Source organism: Antennarius striatus, chromosome 14, assembly GCF_040054535.1.
Source record: "Antennarius striatus isolate MH-2024 chromosome 14, ASM4005453v1, whole genome shotgun sequence".
Taxonomy (NCBI): domain Eukaryota; kingdom Metazoa; phylum Chordata; class Actinopteri; order Lophiiformes; family Antennariidae; genus Antennarius; species Antennarius striatus.
In genome coordinates, this window is record NC_090789.1 from 4,897,015 (window position 1) to 4,915,631 (window position 18,617).

The 18,617-nt window shown below is 40.5% G+C and overlaps 3 protein-coding genes across 4 annotated transcripts in view; 1 reads left to right on the plus strand and 2 right to left on the minus strand.

Annotated features, from left to right (window-relative positions):
* Nucleotides 1-10,778: 10,778 nt before the first annotated feature.
* On the minus strand, nt 10,779-11,282 carry LOC137607803 (adenosine 5'-monophosphoramidase HINT3-like). The gene has a single exon (XM_068333795.1). The coding sequence runs from the start codon at nt 11,280-11,282 to the stop codon at nt 10,779-10,781; it is 504 nt and encodes a 167-aa protein (XP_068189896.1).
* Nucleotides 11,283-11,606: 324 nt separating this feature from the next.
* On the plus strand, nt 11,607-13,337 carry cfap300 (cilia and flagella associated protein 300). 2 transcript variants are annotated; one of them, XM_068333637.1, is made up of 7 exons: nt 11,607-11,743; nt 11,851-11,932; nt 12,126-12,198; nt 12,316-12,473; nt 12,559-12,731; nt 12,822-12,888; nt 13,151-13,337. In XM_068333637.1, exons 1-7 carry the CDS (start codon nt 11,736-11,738, stop codon nt 13,280-13,282), a joined length of 693 nt encoding a protein of 230 aa, XP_068189738.1. In that variant the 5' UTR covers nt 11,607-11,735; the 3' UTR covers nt 13,283-13,337. The 2 variants fall into 2 exon arrangements, with proteins under 2 accessions (XP_068189738.1, XP_068189736.1); XM_068333635.1 differs by having other exon boundaries at nt 11,609-11,738.
* Nucleotides 13,338-13,484: 147 nt separating this feature from the next.
* The window catches only part of LOC137607730 (potassium voltage-gated channel subfamily KQT member 4), a 37,570-nt gene continuing 32,437 nt past the window's right edge, over nt 13,485-18,617 (minus strand). The window contains exons 12-14 of the mRNA XM_068333672.1: nt 17,781-17,912; nt 17,345-17,483; nt 13,485-16,887 (exon numbers count right to left, since the gene is read on the minus strand). Coding sequence (XP_068189773.1) covers nt 16,684-16,887; nt 17,345-17,483; nt 17,781-17,912 — 475 coding nt within the window. The 3' untranslated portion in view covers nt 13,485-16,683. The remainder of the gene's footprint in view (nt 16,888-17,344; nt 17,484-17,780; nt 17,913-18,617) is intronic.

An 18,617-nucleotide genomic window follows, 5' to 3' on the forward strand; every position in this document is an offset into this window, starting at 1 on the left:
CTCCACCAGGGGTCAAACGGTCTTGTTCCTCAGTGGGGCGCCCCGCTGGGCTCTCGTCCGCCACCTAGTGGTCGCATGTCGCACCTTCGCTTCAGGCAGCCAGGAAATTATGAAACAGCTCTAAAACTTCTAGAAAGTTGCAGATCAGTCTCTGGAGGTGATAAGTTGGCAGTTTTAGGAAGTTTCTTATTCAGAATTGATAAATCACTGCACGACAGATCCACGTGTCCTGAATCTGTTTAGATCGTTTATTTTATAACACAGATCCAATTCAGGGAATCAAGAGGAAGAAAGCTTTTTTAAAACAGCTTTTAAACAGTTTTTCCAGCTTCAAAATCAAGGAATTAAACAAGTAACCTTCTCATCTATATGTGAATTAAAAATTGAAAACACAACACAAGGGCAGTGTTTGTCATTTTCATTATCATTGTTCAGAAATCATTTGACTTTCTTCCTTTTTTAGAAAAACATTTCTGGATGAGTGTTTAAAAAGCTTTTAAGGGGACTGACATGGTGGTCCTGACAGATGCAGCTGTGCCATAGACCCCCCCCCCCCTCACTCACACACACACATAGGGTTGATCAATAAGCCAAAGGTTGAATCAGCAGGGGTTGGATGGGTAGGACAGAGCTCCCCTAAAAATCTCTGGAGGACAAAGGAGACCATTAGGCACACAAAGACACTCGGAGTGCATCCATTGGATTTGCTCTGCGGCAATAAAAGCATCTCCAGAAGATTTTGGTTTGCCTTTAGTTTTTTGTTCACTTTTTCACACAGGGTGTGTGATATATAATAATATTGCATGAACGTTTGAACAAATTGTGTTGAAATCACAGTTTCATTTGGGAGAGGCACTGGCTGAATTCCACAGGGAGGAAATTCAACATTCTGACGGAAACGATCTGCTCAGATATGAGATATGATTGTTCACTGGGGGGAAAAAATCCAAACGCTCCTGTTCAAATAGTAGAAATTATTATAGGTTTCAAACATTCAATTCACATTTGTGTGAGAGTGAGATGTTTTAAAATGGTAGAAATCAATCATCCTCCATAATTCTATTTATGAAACAGTCAAGCTGCAGGTCGTTATGTTCATTTTTTTGTAATTTTTTTATTTATTTGAGTAAAATATGAAATAAAAAATGATGCATATGACAATAATTTATTGGACAGTAATGTAAAATTAGTGTTTGACATCTTTAATGCCTGCATTTAAGTCTTCTGTTCATCCAGATGAAACAACCTGTAAGGAAAGATTCTCCAAGCAACACGGCAGAAATAAAAAAAACCCTCAGAGAGTTCCTGTCAGCAAAAGGAGACGTTCACCGTTCGTACGGCGCTGTAATTACAGCTTTATCACCTCTTACACAACATCATACCTCCTTGGAAAAAAAAAAAAGGAGCTCTAAGCGATGTGTACACAGCTTGATTCCCTCCATCATTACTGCGGGGTTTGCTGCACATGTTTACCTTCCAGTGAAGACTGATTCAGTTTTGCTAACAGGTAAAGAATGAAATCCAACAAAGAAGGCCTGCAGATGAGTCACATATAGAAGAATAAACCAGTGATCCTTTGCTAACAGTAAACGCAAAAAGGAGTTTGATTGTAGGGATCTGAAAGACAGGCCGTCTGTGAGGACCCCTAAGGACCCGATTCAGAGAAAGTCACCAGACAAGGGAGTGTGTGTGTGTGTGTGTGTGATTCATTTCCAGTTTATCAGTGAATCACCTTGAATGTCTGCAACATGTCTCACAAGATCTGTAGGCGGCGTGTTGCAAAACTCATGTATGAGTGGTGTACATTTAATGTGTACATAAGTGGACGTGACCCAACCCGTGGTGACTCAGGCCTGTGTGAGAGGACCTCCAGATGTTTGCGACATTTGTTCTTCATGACAGCAGCAGAAAATCTGAACCAGATTTCAGATCAGCGGCGCTTCTGTTTGAGGGGCCGCTTCTCTTGGAAACAAGCTGCACTGTGTCGGCTGAGGCCACATGTGGTAACAATAGAGCCCATACATTCAAAATCTGCTCCATTCGGGGAGAGCAGCTGATACACACACACACACGCATGTAAACGTACAGTTGTGCGCTCTTGGATGTGTATGCAATTCTGGTTATTGGCTTAAATGTGATGAATAAGTCAGCTTGAAGGGAAACAGGGGGTCCGGACTTGAGACGGAACAACCACCCACACAAACAGAGTGATTCTGACGAACAATCAATCTCTTTCTTCCCCTCATCGCATCACAATCCTCCCATCATGCTACACAGCAACGCCGGGAATCCCAGCTGCACCGCGTCGGGGTGGAGCTCCTATCGTCGTCCTATCTCCGTCCAACCACATCCTCGTCTCTGGTGCATTCCCTCTTCCTGGAAAAACCAGTACAAGGACGGACGATGGTCAACAAGGAGAATGGGCGTGCTGATGTCACACACGTGGACAGAGCCGCGGAATACATCGAACGTCTTTGTGGATGTTTTTCAGATGAAAACACCCACATGTTGTAGTGTTGATGAGAAGCACAGGCATTTGGAAGAGTATCACAATCCCAGTGTGCTGTTTGTTATCCAGTTTCCGCAGCTGTGGATATTTCGCTTCACAGTTTGGGTTTCAAGAGCAGCCGATCGGCCTTGTGTGGAGCCCTAAAACAAAGTAACCCAACAACAGAAAGGACTGGAATACGGAACACCAGTCACCTTTTCATCCACTATCCATTTGCACGGCTCAGTTCCGAGGTCAAGGTTCTTCTCGTGTTAATAAAACAGGTCCATTTATGAACTATATTTGCTTTAATTCAATTCTGCGTGTCTGAGAGTGAAGGTAGGAAGAACAAGGAGAGGAAAAGGGATATGAAAATCCTTACGGTGCAGAAGTTAACAGATTTGAACGTAAGCTGTGAAAAGAGGACGTGACGCAGAGTCAAGCCTTCTGTAGAAACAATTATGCAATTACGAAGATGCGTCATTTAGAAGCGGTCGGTATTTCACACTCTCCATATTACATCATTTTCATGTACGCAAAAAACGCTTTCTGCAGCTTCCATTAAAAGTCAAATACATTCACCGTCATGAAGCGAAATATGGATTGCTCTGCACTTAGCCTAAAGATGTAAAGGTCAGTCTGTCTGGCACCTCTGCCTCACATGACTCACATCCCATTGGTATTGATTGTGAAACCACAGACTTGCAGATTGATTATTGCTGACTGAGATATGACAAATCCTGAATCATTCAAACATGTAGGAAAAAGTGATTTGCCACAAAAAAAAAATCATGAATTTCATTATCAGCAAAAGTAAAATAAATTCTGCTTTCAAAAGGTTATGGATTTCCCTTCACCTCGAAGCGTGCACCCCTGTGTCGCTAATCAATACTAATGTAAAATATCAATTTTAAACTTTTTTCTTAAACAAACATGGTAAAATGTTTGTCGATTTTAGACAAAATATAATTTTTATGAAAATTGTTTCTCCACACAAATATCCATCTAAAAAGATTGCTGAGTCAGTTCGATTGGTGAGTGCAAAGCCTGGCGTGTTCTTGTCTTGTCAATAAACTGGCACAGACAAGTAAGTGAAGAAGTAAGTGAAGACAGGTCAGCCATAATCACAAGTTACCTGTCCAAATACTCGAGGAAACAAACACAAAAGCCGTAAATATTAGAGCAATAAAATGTGACGCTCGTAAAAACACTTTTACTCCAACAAAAGGACAGCAGAGAGTGTCATGGGGTATTTCAAATAATGCAAACGCCAAATCATCATTAATTTTGTTGATTTATGTGCTACCATTAAGTCAAAGGGATACAATGAAATTTGATCCTAAATATCTTATTGATTTTTTTGTTATGTGTTGCAGACTGTTTGCACAATCTGTGTTGAAAGCATTGCAAGAAAGTCATAAAAACTCTCCTTTGATAGACTTTCAAAAGAAAAGACGGTGACTTTGGACGTCGACGGAAACAATTTATTTAACACATGTAATTCATAACAGTGGGAGAGGAGAAGGAGCTGGTGTGTCCTCCCTCTGATGCACACAATCCTCCTCTCCTGTGATGTCATCTGTCGTTTTTTTAAACAAAAACACAAGAGGAGGCGTCAGGTGGCACTCCATCCACCTCCTTGCTTCTTACATCCCCACGGGAGCCGGCCCAGCTGAGGGGGGGGGGGGGGGGCAACACCCTCTCTCAGTACCTTTCCCTCATCCTGCAATCATTGATCCATCCTTTCTCTGATGGCCCATCCGCTGGTCCGTCTGCAATCGCTTCTAATAGAGGCTAATAGATCCTCCAGGCTAATCAATGGATCTGTGGCACATTTCAATTAATGTGTTTACTTTCACAAGTGGCTGAATCTGTATTTAGCCCCCGCTTAGGGGTCAAAGGAATAGTATCTGCACATGTTTTCACAAGCCTACATGTACGTCTTTTAAAAAAAAATTTAAAAACAGAGTTTTTAGATGTGTAAATAAGAAAAACTGAATTTAACAAGGCATCTTAAATGTCTTTCATAGACTTTTCTGTCATGCATACTTAAAAGTTTATGTGTGTGACGGTCTATGAGAGTGTGTGATATGTGTTCATGTGCATGCTTGTGTTTACATGTAACTGATAAGACTCCATGTAGAATTATCATGTTTTCCTTAAGTGGTGAGTCACTAGAATGAAAAAATTAACCTTGGAAATATTGTCTCATCGACATGCAGGCGGTTTGATTCCTCCAAGTTTGGTTTCTTCAAGCGTAGTAGTCGTTTCCAGGAATGAAGGGGAAATAGGTTGGCCCAAAGGAAGAGATGTGTTTTATTTGGACCGGACTGGGGTTCGGAGAGCCAGAGGTGAGGCTCGGGGGGGTGGAAGCATCAGCAGCATTCCTCACTTATGGTCTGTTTATCATGTGTTTATCAGCCCAAACTCACAACCATTGCACACGTGATCCACTGATCACCATTGGGTTGTGGGATTAAGCAGTAAAACAAATTGGTTTCCTTTTTTTATGCTGATAGATTGAAACTTTTAAAAGGATTGAGTGTTAATTTAGGTCGAAGTTAGATGTTCTCTGCTAATATAATCTCTGCTTCATCCCTTCCTTCTCTCTTCCACTCCTCTCCCAGTACACCGGGTTATGGTTTGTGTTCCTGCGCAATGGAATAATCGATATTCTCGTGATCGAAAAGAAATACATTTTATGTTGCATGCATCAAATAAACATAAAAACACATACCTGACTAAGCATGTATTTTTATTGATATGCTTGCGCTGCAGGGCCACGCCATAACTCCATGATAGAAAGACAATATAAGCAGCACTCGTTGCTACAGGCTGGCGAACAGTGGACATTCTTGGACGCCTTTGGAACATCCAGCCTCATATTCCAGGGCAGAAATGAGCAATCGGAAGCGTTGAGAGGCAGGACGCTTGTCCCGGTTTGGTCATCTCACAAATGTCACAAGTTCAAGAAAGAGTCACTGACATTGTGATCACATAAGCAAATGGAAAGTGTTGCTAACATAAGATTCACTGAATGTATAATGCATTCAGTATCAACCATCATTCATCCCGGCTTCTCATTCAGTCAGCAGATACTTTTGTCCAAAGTGGCTTTAATGTTTTCCCCCCACTCATCCTCTTCAAGTGTAAAAGTAACCGGACTGTATTTATACTGTTCAGCAGAGTATTTCTGGTCCTGGTTGGATAGTGAACCACAGACATTCTGATATTCGGAGAAGTCATTTGTAATCATGCTTTTTCAACAACATGAGTTGTCATGTAGCTAGAATTTGTCGGTGGTCTCTAAAATGCCCAGTTTGTCTGTTTAAGTTTGGAGTGATCTGTAACTGGAAGTGACCATATTTGAATACAGGGTACATCTAGCTAGGATGTCCTAATTAAATCTGATCATATACAGGTAGCCCTCAATATCAACAGTCAACTTTATTTATAAAACACTGCAACAACAGCAGTTATGCAATGAAGTTGGGTTGTAAATGACAGCAGGGCTAAATATTCAGGGTGCTTATTTGTATCACTCATGTTTTCTTTAGCATGTAGCATGTAGCATGTAGCTTACCTTTATCCCAGGTGTCCCAGGTGCGAAGCCTGACGCCTGAGATGCTCACAAAGTTTACAACAAACAAACAAACAACAAGAGGTGGAGACGAGTGTTGGAGTTGTGTGAAGCAGCGGTGCTGCCCCCCGTGGTAGAACGCGGAACTGCAGGGCAACACTCAGTTGGCGGTGTAACTCCGAATGTGCGTCAGTTGAAAACCACTAGTATTATTAATTCATCAATCACAAGGTAGCCACGATGTTTTATAATTATTCTTCATGAGACATATCTGAAAAAAACATTACCTAAAAATTACAGTGATCCCTCGTCACTCGCGGTTAATGCCTTCCAGGACTTCCCGCAAAAAATGAAATTCCGCGATGTAGCAACAAACTATTTTATTATTGACGTTAATTTAAATGTTTATGAACCCTCCCCATACTGATATTAAACCACCTGTATTACTTTTTCCACACTCTTATAGATTGTTTAAAGCAATTTTAAGTGTTTCTTTAATACACGGAAGTGCACTGCGTTATATGAGTATCGGAACGCAGAGCACTTGTGGATGCTGTCAGCCAATAGCATGGCTGACATATATATATATATATATATATATATATATATATATATATATATATATATATATATATATATATATATATATATATATATATATATATATATATATATTCATATATTCATTATGTTGCTTGTGAACTCCATATCATCTCCCACTATGTAGGTTTTACTGACACAAGCCCTCCAATTGTTTATCTCCTCTGATCACACACTATGACACTGATAAACAACATACTTGATCTTGCGATGGCTGCGAAACGGGAACAAGTGTGAGTCCTTGTTCTTATCACAGTGATTTGCTGAAGAACCAGCATCATATGAAAAAAAACAGATGTGTATAATCTACAAATAGCAAAGCTTTCTGGCCCCAACCCATTGAACAGCCACTACTTGTAATTGTCTTGACCTGTGACCTTTGAGCCTTTGAACCATGACAGTAAAACCATCACCAATCACTATCTGATGACAGCACCTGTTATCCATCAATACATTTCAGGCTCGGTTGCGGGCGGTGCTATATAGGTTAGAGAGCCGCGGCACGATGAGGAGACACTGAGCAGACAGTTCCAAAGATATTATCATAAAGGGGCAGACATATCAGCTCCCCCCTCCTCCTCCTCCTCCATGCTCTTCATCCTTGGCGTGTCCTTGCATGGCTCCCATGGGATTCCCAGAATATCTCAGACACACTATCGCATACCGTTGGAGAAGGAAAAGAGAAAATTAAAGAGGAGTGTTTGCTCAGATGAAGACATAATAATCTAGATAATTTTTTTGATGCTCACATTTCTTACTTTATCTGTTTCTCCTATTTGTTTACATTCACATTCTACAGTTATAATTTCTCATCCTGAAGGTAGGAATCTCCTACAAGGTCCTCAACTAAATCTGAGAGGTCACGAGATAATGACAGGACGAGGACGTATCATATCTGTCGTCCTCCTGGAGGCCTGTCTGGATGTTTCTTTGGGCCGAAGCCTCTTAGATAGTTGTTTGACTGACGTGTGGAAAATAGAAGGTGTCCTCTACTGAGGAGCACATTACCGGCCAGGAGTCACGCCGCCGGCGCTGAGTGCTCTGGTGCCGCCGGTCTGCTCATCCTGAAAGATATTTTTTAACCTCGACGTGTCGTCAATACCAACAGCTTGTCTCGTGCATGAATGTATTTCCTGTTTTTGTGTGTGTCTTCCTTTATTTATCCTGTAAGTGTGAAGACAAATGTCTTTTTTTTTTTTTCAAGTCTGAGTAACAACATAAACAGCAATTTGATTAATCCTGAAAATGAGGTTTCTTAAGGACTCAAAGATGATATGATGTAATTGTGGGATCTGCGTGTAGTTATTTCTTCACCTTTTCCATTAAAAATATTTGGACAGAAACTAATGAAGCTTTTTCTCATGAGATGTTGGCGTCTCACCTCCTCAGCCTGCTGGTCATGATGTCTATGGGACAAGAATCAGGGGCAATTACATGCATTACATTGCAATCAGAGTTGCGTTTTAATTACTTTATGTCAGGTTACATGCCGGCTGTGGAGAATCAAAACATCAATTTGGCACAGGTTTCTCACTCCTTTCTCGCTGCGTCTTTTGGGCGGTAACGGCTGGATCTGGGCCCCGCATGTGGACCATCATGCACCCTCTGGATTGGGCTTAGCAGCGTCTAGACAAGCTAAATGACCGTCTCTGTTTTCATTATGACAGTATACATTTTAAATGCAATTTAGTTTATTAAAGTTGATTGGCCGTTCCAAATTGACAGTGACCTGCCCCCCCATCTGAACCATTTATAAAATCTCAGTGAACAACATGCACAGCCGCTATTTCATAGAATAACATCAATCGGAGGTTGCACAGGTCTACTGGGAGGAGGATTACTGCTGTAATTGGTGCAGACTCCAGTTGTGTCATCTGAAAGTGTAGTGTTTTTATTTAAAGTATTGTTTCTGGTCTCTCGCTATTTTGTCACTGATTTATTTGAGATCAACATTAAAAGCTGTTAATTTAAAGAAGATTTTAAATTTTATACATGCAGATACATATCATAAAAATAAACTCTGTATGGTTACAGTGAGAAATATCAGGCCTGGGCATGTTATAATATGTTGCATGGATCAAAAGGATCCTGCATCCCTGACCATCCTGGAATGTTGGGAATGAAATGAATAGTTGATCCAGGATGAATAAAAGTATTTGTAGGGATGAGAGTGAGAGAGACAGGCAGTGGTAGTACTTTATGGAAAGAGACGTCTGGATGTGATATAAATAAAACCCTAAAAATATCTTTAGGGTAGGAATGTTGTACTTTTTGTTCCTAATGCTTTAGTGTGTAAGATTTAAAGAGAACATTTAGTCTTCTTAAGTAAATGTAAAATAAGAGGTGGGTTATAAATATCTAGGGACATATCTGTCTACCTCAGGGCTTTAGAGAAAACAGTATTGAAAATATTTAGTAGATAGATAGAGTGCACATAGAGGTGCACTAATATGCATACATTAAGCTTAACTAATGCACAAATCATCTTGTCTTAAGTAAGGACTTGTTTGGTACTAAGATATGCATTAATGTGTAACACATCAGGAGGGGGATCTGTAGCTGGGGGCCGGGGTAGGATCAGCCAATGTAAACATGTGTCTTGGGTACTAAATTAAATGTGGAAAAAATGTAAAAAAGAAAAAATCTCGGCTGTTGGAAAAAATGGAAATAGTACAACTATTCCTGGCTTCTGATTGGATGGCAACCAGCATCTTCTTTATCCCATTTCAGTTTGACTTTGAAGGATGAGACTACCTTCTGGTTTTGGGAATATTGGCTCTGATGAGAAATCTCTTTGGCTTTGGTTAGAGTTTAATTTGAGAACTAAGATCAACCAATGAAAATAAATTTTATGGAGTTGGATGCTGAAATCCGACTGTTTTTAACTGAGATCAGTGTGTTTTCGGGGTCGTTTTTGTTGTCACATTTCTGTTTGGACTTGAATAATTAATTCAATTCATTTTGTGATTAAACCAACGGAACAAAGCTGTGGTATTTGAGTCAAAACCCATAAGATTACCACACATAGTATACTGCACACTTAACATTGACTTACTGTACTATGGATGTGTCTTAGTGTCGGTTGACTGTAAACAGCGCCATCTAGTGGTGTATTCATGTTTCATCAGTCATTTCTCATTAATACTTACAGTACATTACTGGTATGGAGAGCAGAGCACTTTGAGACTGAACGCGAACCACCATTGCACGTCCCAGAGTGCCTTGAGAGTTCCCATCAACCCTTGTGCGATGTTCTGTTACTATGGTTACGAGGCCTTGAGTTTGACACATGTGTGCTAGATTAAACTCAAAGTGCATAAAATTGAATACAGTAAAGGCAGAATAATTATCATCCCTTATTTCGAATTTATCTGATACAGCTGAGGAACACAACAAGTGCAGGTGTCCAATCAGGTACGCCTCTGTGAGGATTACACATTCATTTCTCTGACTGAGTTGTACAAGAATTTCAGACAAACATGCACATCAGTTCAGCAGAGCATCATGGAAATCCTACTTGGCCCATAAAATACAACAAATACATTTCATTTCATTTTTAAAAGCATGTTTATTCACACACAAAAAAAAACAAATTACAAAATAATCACAGTCACGTAAAACTCACATTCCAAAAAACTATTAATAGTAGGAAAATAATAATCAAACTAAACAAAATATATCAATTGAATATCAATCGAAAATTGGTTTGCTGAACACCCTGAACATTTTGAAAAAAATGGAAAAAGGAAAATGGGAACTGTTGAACATTAACAAAGAATACTTCATGATTATTACATGCAGTAAATAAACAATAAAAATTGATCAAAGTCAGTTGCTGTGGGGTGAGTCGGCTCCTCCAATTACATTTGGTGGAGACTCAATGAAAGATGGAAAGATACTGAAACAATTGATACTGAAGTAATTGTTTGACATGTATCAAGTTGGAAGAAAAAATTGACCTCCAATCTATTAAGTGTCTGAATCAAAAATAAACCATTTGCTTTGACCAAACAGTCAGCAGCTCAGTGTAAGTGAATGTCTGAAATCAACAAGGAAGGTGGATGTCTGAGTCTCCTTTATAAAATCAGATGAGAACTGGATCCAAAGACATTAATTCGTCTCTCCTTTAGAGTTGAGATGCTCTATCAGTTGGTCTGCTGTGACAAACCAGTAAGAGTTCAGTCTATAGTAGATGCGAGACATGAAGCCCATTTGACTGACAGGTGCCAGGACATGCAGGTGTAGGTGTGTGACAGAGCAGAATGGAGGCCAATGAAAACCAAATCTGACATCAGTGAGATCTGTAACGTTGTTTTTCTGAAGGATGTCCTTCCCTGTCTCCAGCATCCGCTTCACCAGAGGTACATGTTCTCTACTGAGGGATTTACAGTTCCCTACATGTTTATTTGGGACAACTAGATAATGGTGGGGAACTCCAGGTCTGATGTCCCTGAAACATGAAATCTCCTCATCGCAGTGAAGAAGCTCTGTTTCGATTTCATTGTTCACAATTTTGCAGAAAATACATTTTTTGTTGTATCCTGCAGCTGTCACGCTAATAGTTTTGGAAATATCGTTGTCAGAAGGTTGGATATCCTCCCCTCCTGTCGCCATTGTCATAACCAGTCCGCTTACAGCGGATTCCTGCTATTTACTTTGGTTTTTCTTTCATTCAATTCAAAAAAACTTTATTTGAAAGAAAGAGAGAAAGAAAGAAAGCGCTTTAATCCGTTGTCAAGGAAACAAGTACACAAAGAGTCTAAGATGGATGGAAAACTAAGATGACCACTCTGTTGCTAGTTGTGTAACACGAACGGCTGGACATACCGGATGCTGATTGGCCGATAGCGAGCACCGTCGCCGCTGATTGGTTGATAAACGCACAAAAACCTGCTCCTTGTTCGTGAACACGCGTGAACTCTTGTTCTGTTTACGTGGGTTATCGGTAAACCGAAGAAAAATGGCAGGTGAAAAATATGAGTTTGAGACAACTTTTTCTTTCCGTCCTCTTCCCTCCAAGAAGTTCTCGTTCCTGCAGGACAAAAACACTTTAAGACTTTTGATGAAATGGTGACGTAAGAAATTTAATTAACCTAAGAAACCGCTATGTTTTGTATCTTATCTTCTTGTCTGTGCTTTTAGCTTTATAGCTTCTCATTTAATATGCATGTATTAATTTCAGGTCCATGCTGGGGAGGATTTCTGCTCAGTCTTACAGCTTTGACCAAGTTTTTTACCCCTACAACAGCAAACAGTTTGCAATGGTAAGAACTAAACATAATAATTATTAAACATATTGCATGTTGAGTCAAGAACCTTTTGTAAACATTGTGTAATAATGGTTACAAATATAATGAATCAAATTTTGATAAGGGATTATACCCTAGAAAAATAATTTAAAATAATTATTACTGTATGTTTTGTGTTCAGTCGTCTCTGATTGCGTTATTTTTGCAGTGTTTCTTCACAGATCCTCATGTGGTATCCGGTTTGTCCAGGAACTTGAATGATGGAGCAGGGGTTGCTCTCGGTATGATAAACAGCCTTCCGTCACTGCTAATAGGATATTGATCTCATCTTCTTGACAGTATTGGCAGTCGCTGGAATGTTTTTGACTTCTTTGTTGGTTTGTGTATGTTTTTTGTAGACCAGGCAGTGCTGTCTGTTGATGTGGAGTCAGTGCCGTGCACCAAGGTCTCCATGGCGCTGTTTGACCCGGTCTACTCATGTGGGGTCCTGGATCCCTCTGGATATGTGGTGAAATGCTTTCATGATGTCTATGGCTACTACGACAAACTCAGAGAGGTCACTGTCATTTCTCTTCCATGTATTTACTGTTTCTACTTATTTTCACGTGGCGTTACTCCAAATCTTCCATCTGTTCCTCCAGATGTTGCAGGAAGAGGACTCGGAGCACTACGGCGAGTTTGGGACAGAGGAGCGAAGAGAGTTTCTCTTTCGCCTCTTCAAGCATCTCTGTTTAGGAGGAGAGCTCTGTCAGTATGAAGACGCCATCCATCCTTACCTCAGCACCACAAAGCAAATCTACAAAGACCTGATCAGGTGGGCGGAGGATGATCTTTGCTGTGTCTGATGTTCAGCAGACACATAAACAATTATTGATAATAATTATCTAATATTGAGCTTATGCAGTGTTCAGAAGGATCCAGAGACTAAGAAGATCAGTGTTGTCTCCACGGTCCTCAAAGTCTGTGCTTACGTAAGTGGCTCTGTATTCTGATGAAGTTTGAATGCATAAAGTGTATGTACGTTCCAATGAGGGGAGTCATTAAAAAACATTTAGCAGCATTGAGAAACATCACTAGATGATACCTGATTAATAAAGTTAATGTAAAAATGTATATATCAGCATCCAGAATCCTGAATTTACTGCTCTATAAATGATATATTTGAAGAGAATGCAATATCAAATTCAATCTTCCCTCCTGGTTAAAACACGTCTTGTCGTTTATCCTCTGCAGGATGAATCCGGTCGATGTTACCCAGGACGACGAGAAGAGGAGCAGACTTTTGCCTATTTGATAGTCGACCCCTTCAAACGACACGCGACTTTGTTCGAACACTTTTATGGTGTAGGAAATGTCACAAGTTGACAGAAAATTACTGGAAAATCTCTTTAAGAAAAATGTCATTAGAATTCAAACAATAAAGAATATACCACAAGTATAATGAATTTGTGATTTTATCACAATGATTAAAATTTTTGCAACAATACAAGCCTTTGCCTTATAAAAGTCACACATTACTCACTACTGACTAGACAAGTTCTGACAAAAAAAGAGACCAAATTAAAGATACAGTCCAAAGATCTTTATTGAAACAAATAAATTAATAAGTTAGTCATGTGACTTAATTTTATCCGTTGCAGATAACACATTTTTGCATCTCTTTAAAAGGTCAAATAGAGGTGTACATTAGATTAGAAAACAAAAGTGCCATACTTTGTCAACCAATACCTACATTCATTGTTGGAAGACTTTATTGGCTTAACATTTTGCTTATTGCTTTGATCAGTTTGTGTTTCATCTTAACAGTTCCAATAACTAAGAGAGTTAAAGTTAAAGGGCAACGAGCTGGAATGTCAAATGGCAGCAAGTCAGTGAACGATGGATGGTCAGGCTGTGAAGGAGAACAGGGTGAAGAAGAGAAAAGACAACGTGCAGATTTGAGTCATGCATAGCATTCAGTCTGTTACTGTTTCTCATACTCAAAAGTTTTCTAGACTAGCGCCCCCTAGTGGCCTCAGAGGTAGTTGTGTGGAAGCCATATTTGTCTATGTGACATGCTTATGAAAGGACACATGCCTGCAGAGTTTCTTGTGACGATACAAATGTCCATGCCTCCAGCATCCGGATCGGACTGGTGTTAAAATACAGAAAGAGTGGATGCAAAGAGGTCCTGGTAGAGTTACAATGGTATGATAAACATATAGTAATATTCTCAGGAAGTATCAACGGCAGCAGCACCCTAAACCTTAAACTTACATGATCAGAACCACTTGTTGTGTTCCTTCAGTTAAATGAAAGTTTTGGGTGAAAAGAGCGTGGATCCTCCATGAAGCAGATGTTCTCTTCAAGGCTGCATGAACACTTAAGTTTGAGATGGACTCATATCATTTACACAAGGACATAGAAGGCACAGGTTATTTGCTTTCATGTCTTGACTCAAGACTTTTAAGTTATTTTTTTTCTTCTTACACTGGTGCCACCACTAACAACAGCATGCAATACAGTGGTCTTACATACATTTCTATGAAGCTCAACATGACAAGTTGACAATGAGGTGTTCAGTCTAATAATGCCTCGAATAATTAGGCACCTCCGCTATAATATAGGTCAGGGAATAAAGCTACCTAGCATTTCTCTATGAAATGAATGCAACTTGTATGATGCCAGCAGCCAGCTCTGGAGAGCCGTTTTATTCCCAATGGCACCAGGAGCATCAGATCATAAATAGATCTAAATAGATCGAGTAATAAAGTACATTCACTGTTTGAAATCTAGGCTTGGCTTGAATGGAAAAGTGGAGCACCTGAGTCAACTGTCTTGACAGGATGAAATAAATGATTTACTTGCAGGGACAGACAAACTGTTTTCACTGGCCAGATACAATCTGTTCTCTTAAACAAAGCTGGCAGCAATCAGAGGATTATATTTAAGAAAAATATACGAGTGTGAACCTGATCTGCTGTGTTGTTTACAGTTGTGTCATCCATGATTCAACTTGACCAAATTAAAAAAAAAAAATGCTACATCTGTTTCAAGATTGTATCTGACTGAATTAAATATATTAACTTAAATCCTACATTCATTTAAACAACCAAAATCTTTTTTTTTCTTTTTTAAAAAAAAAAAGCATTTACATTTGCCCATAAAAGGGAACAGAAAATCAAGTGCATGGACTTTATAAACAATAAACGGAAAAAAAAAAATCAAAACGAAAAGATGAATTCGTACAGGACAGAAAAAACGAAAAAACTTTATGGTTGACATGTGCCAAAAATACTTTGATAAAGGAATTGCTTTCATCGTGTATGCTGTTTGTTTGTGTGTTCTCATGTGTGCATTTGTGCACTCTCCAGTTTTGTCCACAAGCACAGAGCGCTCGCTGTGCATCGATCACGTACATAAAAAGAGACGGCAAACAGTAAAGTCGACCAGCGAAGGCGACCGGAAATGTCTATGGGCGTCGACTGGAGCACCACCCTGCATTCTGTCTGTTTTGTGGTGAAGCTGTAAGACTCGCACTATTTCCTAAGACATGTGCATTAATGAGGATAAGAGTCTGGAATTCATGCATTAGATCGGGGTTCCTTACGGGGTTTTCCTTGGTTAAAACTGGCCAAAAGGTTTCAACACCGTCTCCACAGCTGCAGACCACAGCAGTGAGACTCATCCCACTTGTGACAGGTAGTTGGGTAATACTGAATGGCCGAGATGAGGAGCAGCACAGTCTAAATTCAGACTGGAAATCGGTGGGGGTTTATCTAAACTAACAGGTCTGCTACACATGCATGTCTGGAGAGAGGAGGGCTGCAAGCAGATTTAAAGGTTCAAAGGATTGGTTGAAAAATCAGGTTGAGGAACTATTAAAGGGAACATCGCAAAGTAGGGATTTGGGAGCAATGAAAGGATATGTCAGCTCTATAAAGTAGTGACATTCACCTGAATGCCAGCCAAACAGGGAATAAATCCTATTCTAATGAGAATGAGGGTTTTTATTTGCATTATTTTTGCACATGGGCTTGTTGGAGACTTCTTGGAGAGGGAGTGAAGATGGAAACAAACAATGTACAGTAGACATCAGTCACTCCATCATTCTCCCTGATGTGTTTGGTTAATAAAAGTGGGTTTTATATTTTTAAAACTTCTTCTTTCAGGTTGGGAAGATGTAATATGGTTGGTCTGGTGCTTTGGCAAGATGGCTGTCAGACCAGTCTGTCCGTCAAGAAGTGAGGGAGGAGATTATATTCCTGTCGGTAATTCCTTCACTATGTATTTGTCCACGTCGGAACTGTAATGCCAGGAACTATAATGCCATCCTTCACTACTGAACAAATGACACCTGCAGAAACGTCTGTGTCAAAGGAGTCCTCAAACGCTCAGTCAGTTAATTCAAGCAGCTAAAATTTTTTTTAAAAAGAGACAAAAATAAGAGGGAATATTTCTGAAAAATTACAAAAAAATCTCAATTTTAATACTATCTGTTGTTGAAGGTGACGGGGTGAGAGGGCCAAAAGGGTTCAGTAGTCATGTCCTCTCTTCATCTCCTTCATCGTCTAGTGGGTTGAGAGGCGTGTGCGGTGAGCAGCTTTGGCTGAGGCTCCTTGTCCGGGGGGGGGGGGTGCATGTTTGAGATGACGGGGTTAAAAAAAAAAAAATCATCCCAGACACGTACGAAGTGAAGAGAAGACATTCAGGTTGGAGCTGCTCGGCACAAGGACGCAGCCGCGGGAAGACGTACTGTAAAATGTTCACGCCCGAACGGCTCGCTGTCATTCCAAGTTTCCGCTCTCAGACATGGAGATGTTGAGGGTGTTGGCGGAGGGGAAGAGGTCTCTTTGGTCCGTGGGGCTGTGGTAGTCTGACGTCAGGTCTTGGTCCAGCAGGGTGGACAGGGTGAAGTTGGATGAGCCTTTCTTTAGACACTGAGAGTAGAAGTTAAGCAGGAGGTCCAGCTTGTTCTCTATGGACTGCACCTGGGCAAACACACGGTTACAGAGACGAGCCTTTAGCTGATGGAAAGGGGCTCCTTTTTTCTTTATATCTAATAAACTGAGAATTTGCACCCGATTCACATGCTTGTAGAAAAAAATCACAACATCTCAGGACTATAGCTGCTACTTTTTTCCTAGGTTTTGAACCATGCGGCTTATACAAAGGTACGGCGATTCTGGGGATTTTTCTTCCACCACTAGGGGCGCTCTAACCGGAATTAGAATCAAAACAGACGAAAAATCAAAGCAAAGAAGAATAGCCTACGCTACTTTTTCTTTAGCAGATAAAACATGCACAACAAATTACTAACTAATTATTTGCATCTTGTATATCTTTTTTTTTTTTTGTTTCAAAAATATAGCGGATGCAGCTTATATGCAGGAGCGCTCTATAGTCCAGAAAATATGGTACACGAATTAAAAGAATTTCCCTTGTTACCTGTTTCTCCACTTTGACTACACGTCCCATCATGCTCAGCTCGTCCAGCGGGTCCAGTTCCGGTGGTGTCTTCTCTCCCTTTTCAGGCCGAGTCTTCTTATCGGGCTGGACCGCCCCTCGTCCAATGATCTGGTCCACACTTTGATATAAAAATACATGAAAATCATTAAATGATGTTCAAGCTTCGAGGAATAAATTTATATTACAGGAAATGTTCTTTTCTCTGCTGAGAGAAAATTGATTCCACTTGACTTCTTTTTTGTCTATTGATTATATTTGGTATGGATGTTCAGTTTATTTTTGGAGAGTGAAGTGGAACAAAATGTTTCAGGGAAAAAGGAAAAAAAAAATCAAGGCAAGATCCAACAGAGAAACTTCTCCTTCTTATTTTAACGTCATTTTTGAACAATGCTGCGCTCAGATTCTTGACGCCTACCGCATCTGCAGGCTCTTGATACGACCCAGCATGTCCAGGTGTCCGGCGGAATACTGCTCGATGACGTCCTTCACGTCGTACGGACGCAGCGTCTCCTTAAACTTCCTCTTGGCCACCAGGAACTTTAAAATCCTGCACGGTTCAACAAAAGACACCAGAATCGTTTTCGTCTGAGAACCTTTAAACAGCATAACGCAGCAGATCCAAATATACAGACGTGTAGTAAACCTTTAGAAAAATGCAGTGGCGGTTTTGGCGATGAAACGGGGGCGGGAGACCCTGAGAATAACAAGATTAATTACAGTCGGAGTGACCTTATCATTCACAAACAGCCCTATAAAGAGAGCGGTGGCACCACCCCGCTAAACCGTGTGGATATAGCGTGATGATGACATCTCCCAGAGACATTTGCTTATCAGCACCTGCTGTTTCAGCAAATCCTCCGATAGAATTGTGTAACACACACACACACACACACACACACACACACACACACACACACACACACACACACACACACACACACACACACACACACACACACACACACACACACACACACACACACACACACCTCTGTTTCTCCGTGTGACAGTTACGTTCCTGCCACTGGTGGAACACACAGCTGCTCCCACTCCTAGCATACATAACTCACTGTCACCACCCTGCCACACCACCACCCCCCCCAGCATGTGAGGGAATCACACTCAGGAATGTTGACCCAGCAACTCGCTGACAAACCCCCACCACCACCACCACCTCCTCTGGCAGAGTGGTCATGGTTAGACCTTATGCTGATGGAGTGGAGGATGTCCCACGGATAATAATAAGAAAGAC

What these genes read in the sequence shown, in the direction of transcription:
- cfap300 (XM_068333635.1), top strand. Translation starts at nt 11,629, where the DNA reads ATGGCAGGTGAAAAATATGAGTTTGAGACAACTTTTTCTTTCCGTCCT. An exon ending in ACAGCAAACAGTTTGCAATG is followed by an intron (nt 11,933 to 12,125) that starts GTAAGAACTAAA and finishes TTATTTTTGCAG; the next exon opens with TGTTTCTTCACAGATCCTCA. An exon ending in TGGAGCAGGGGTTGCTCTCG is followed by an intron (nt 12,199 to 12,315) that starts GTATGATAAACA and finishes TGTTTTTTGTAG; the next exon opens with ACCAGGCAGTGCTGTCTGTT.
- LOC137607803 (XM_068333795.1), bottom strand. Translation starts at nt 11,282, where the DNA reads ATGGCGACAGGAGGGGAGGATATCCAACCTTCTGACAACGATATTTCC.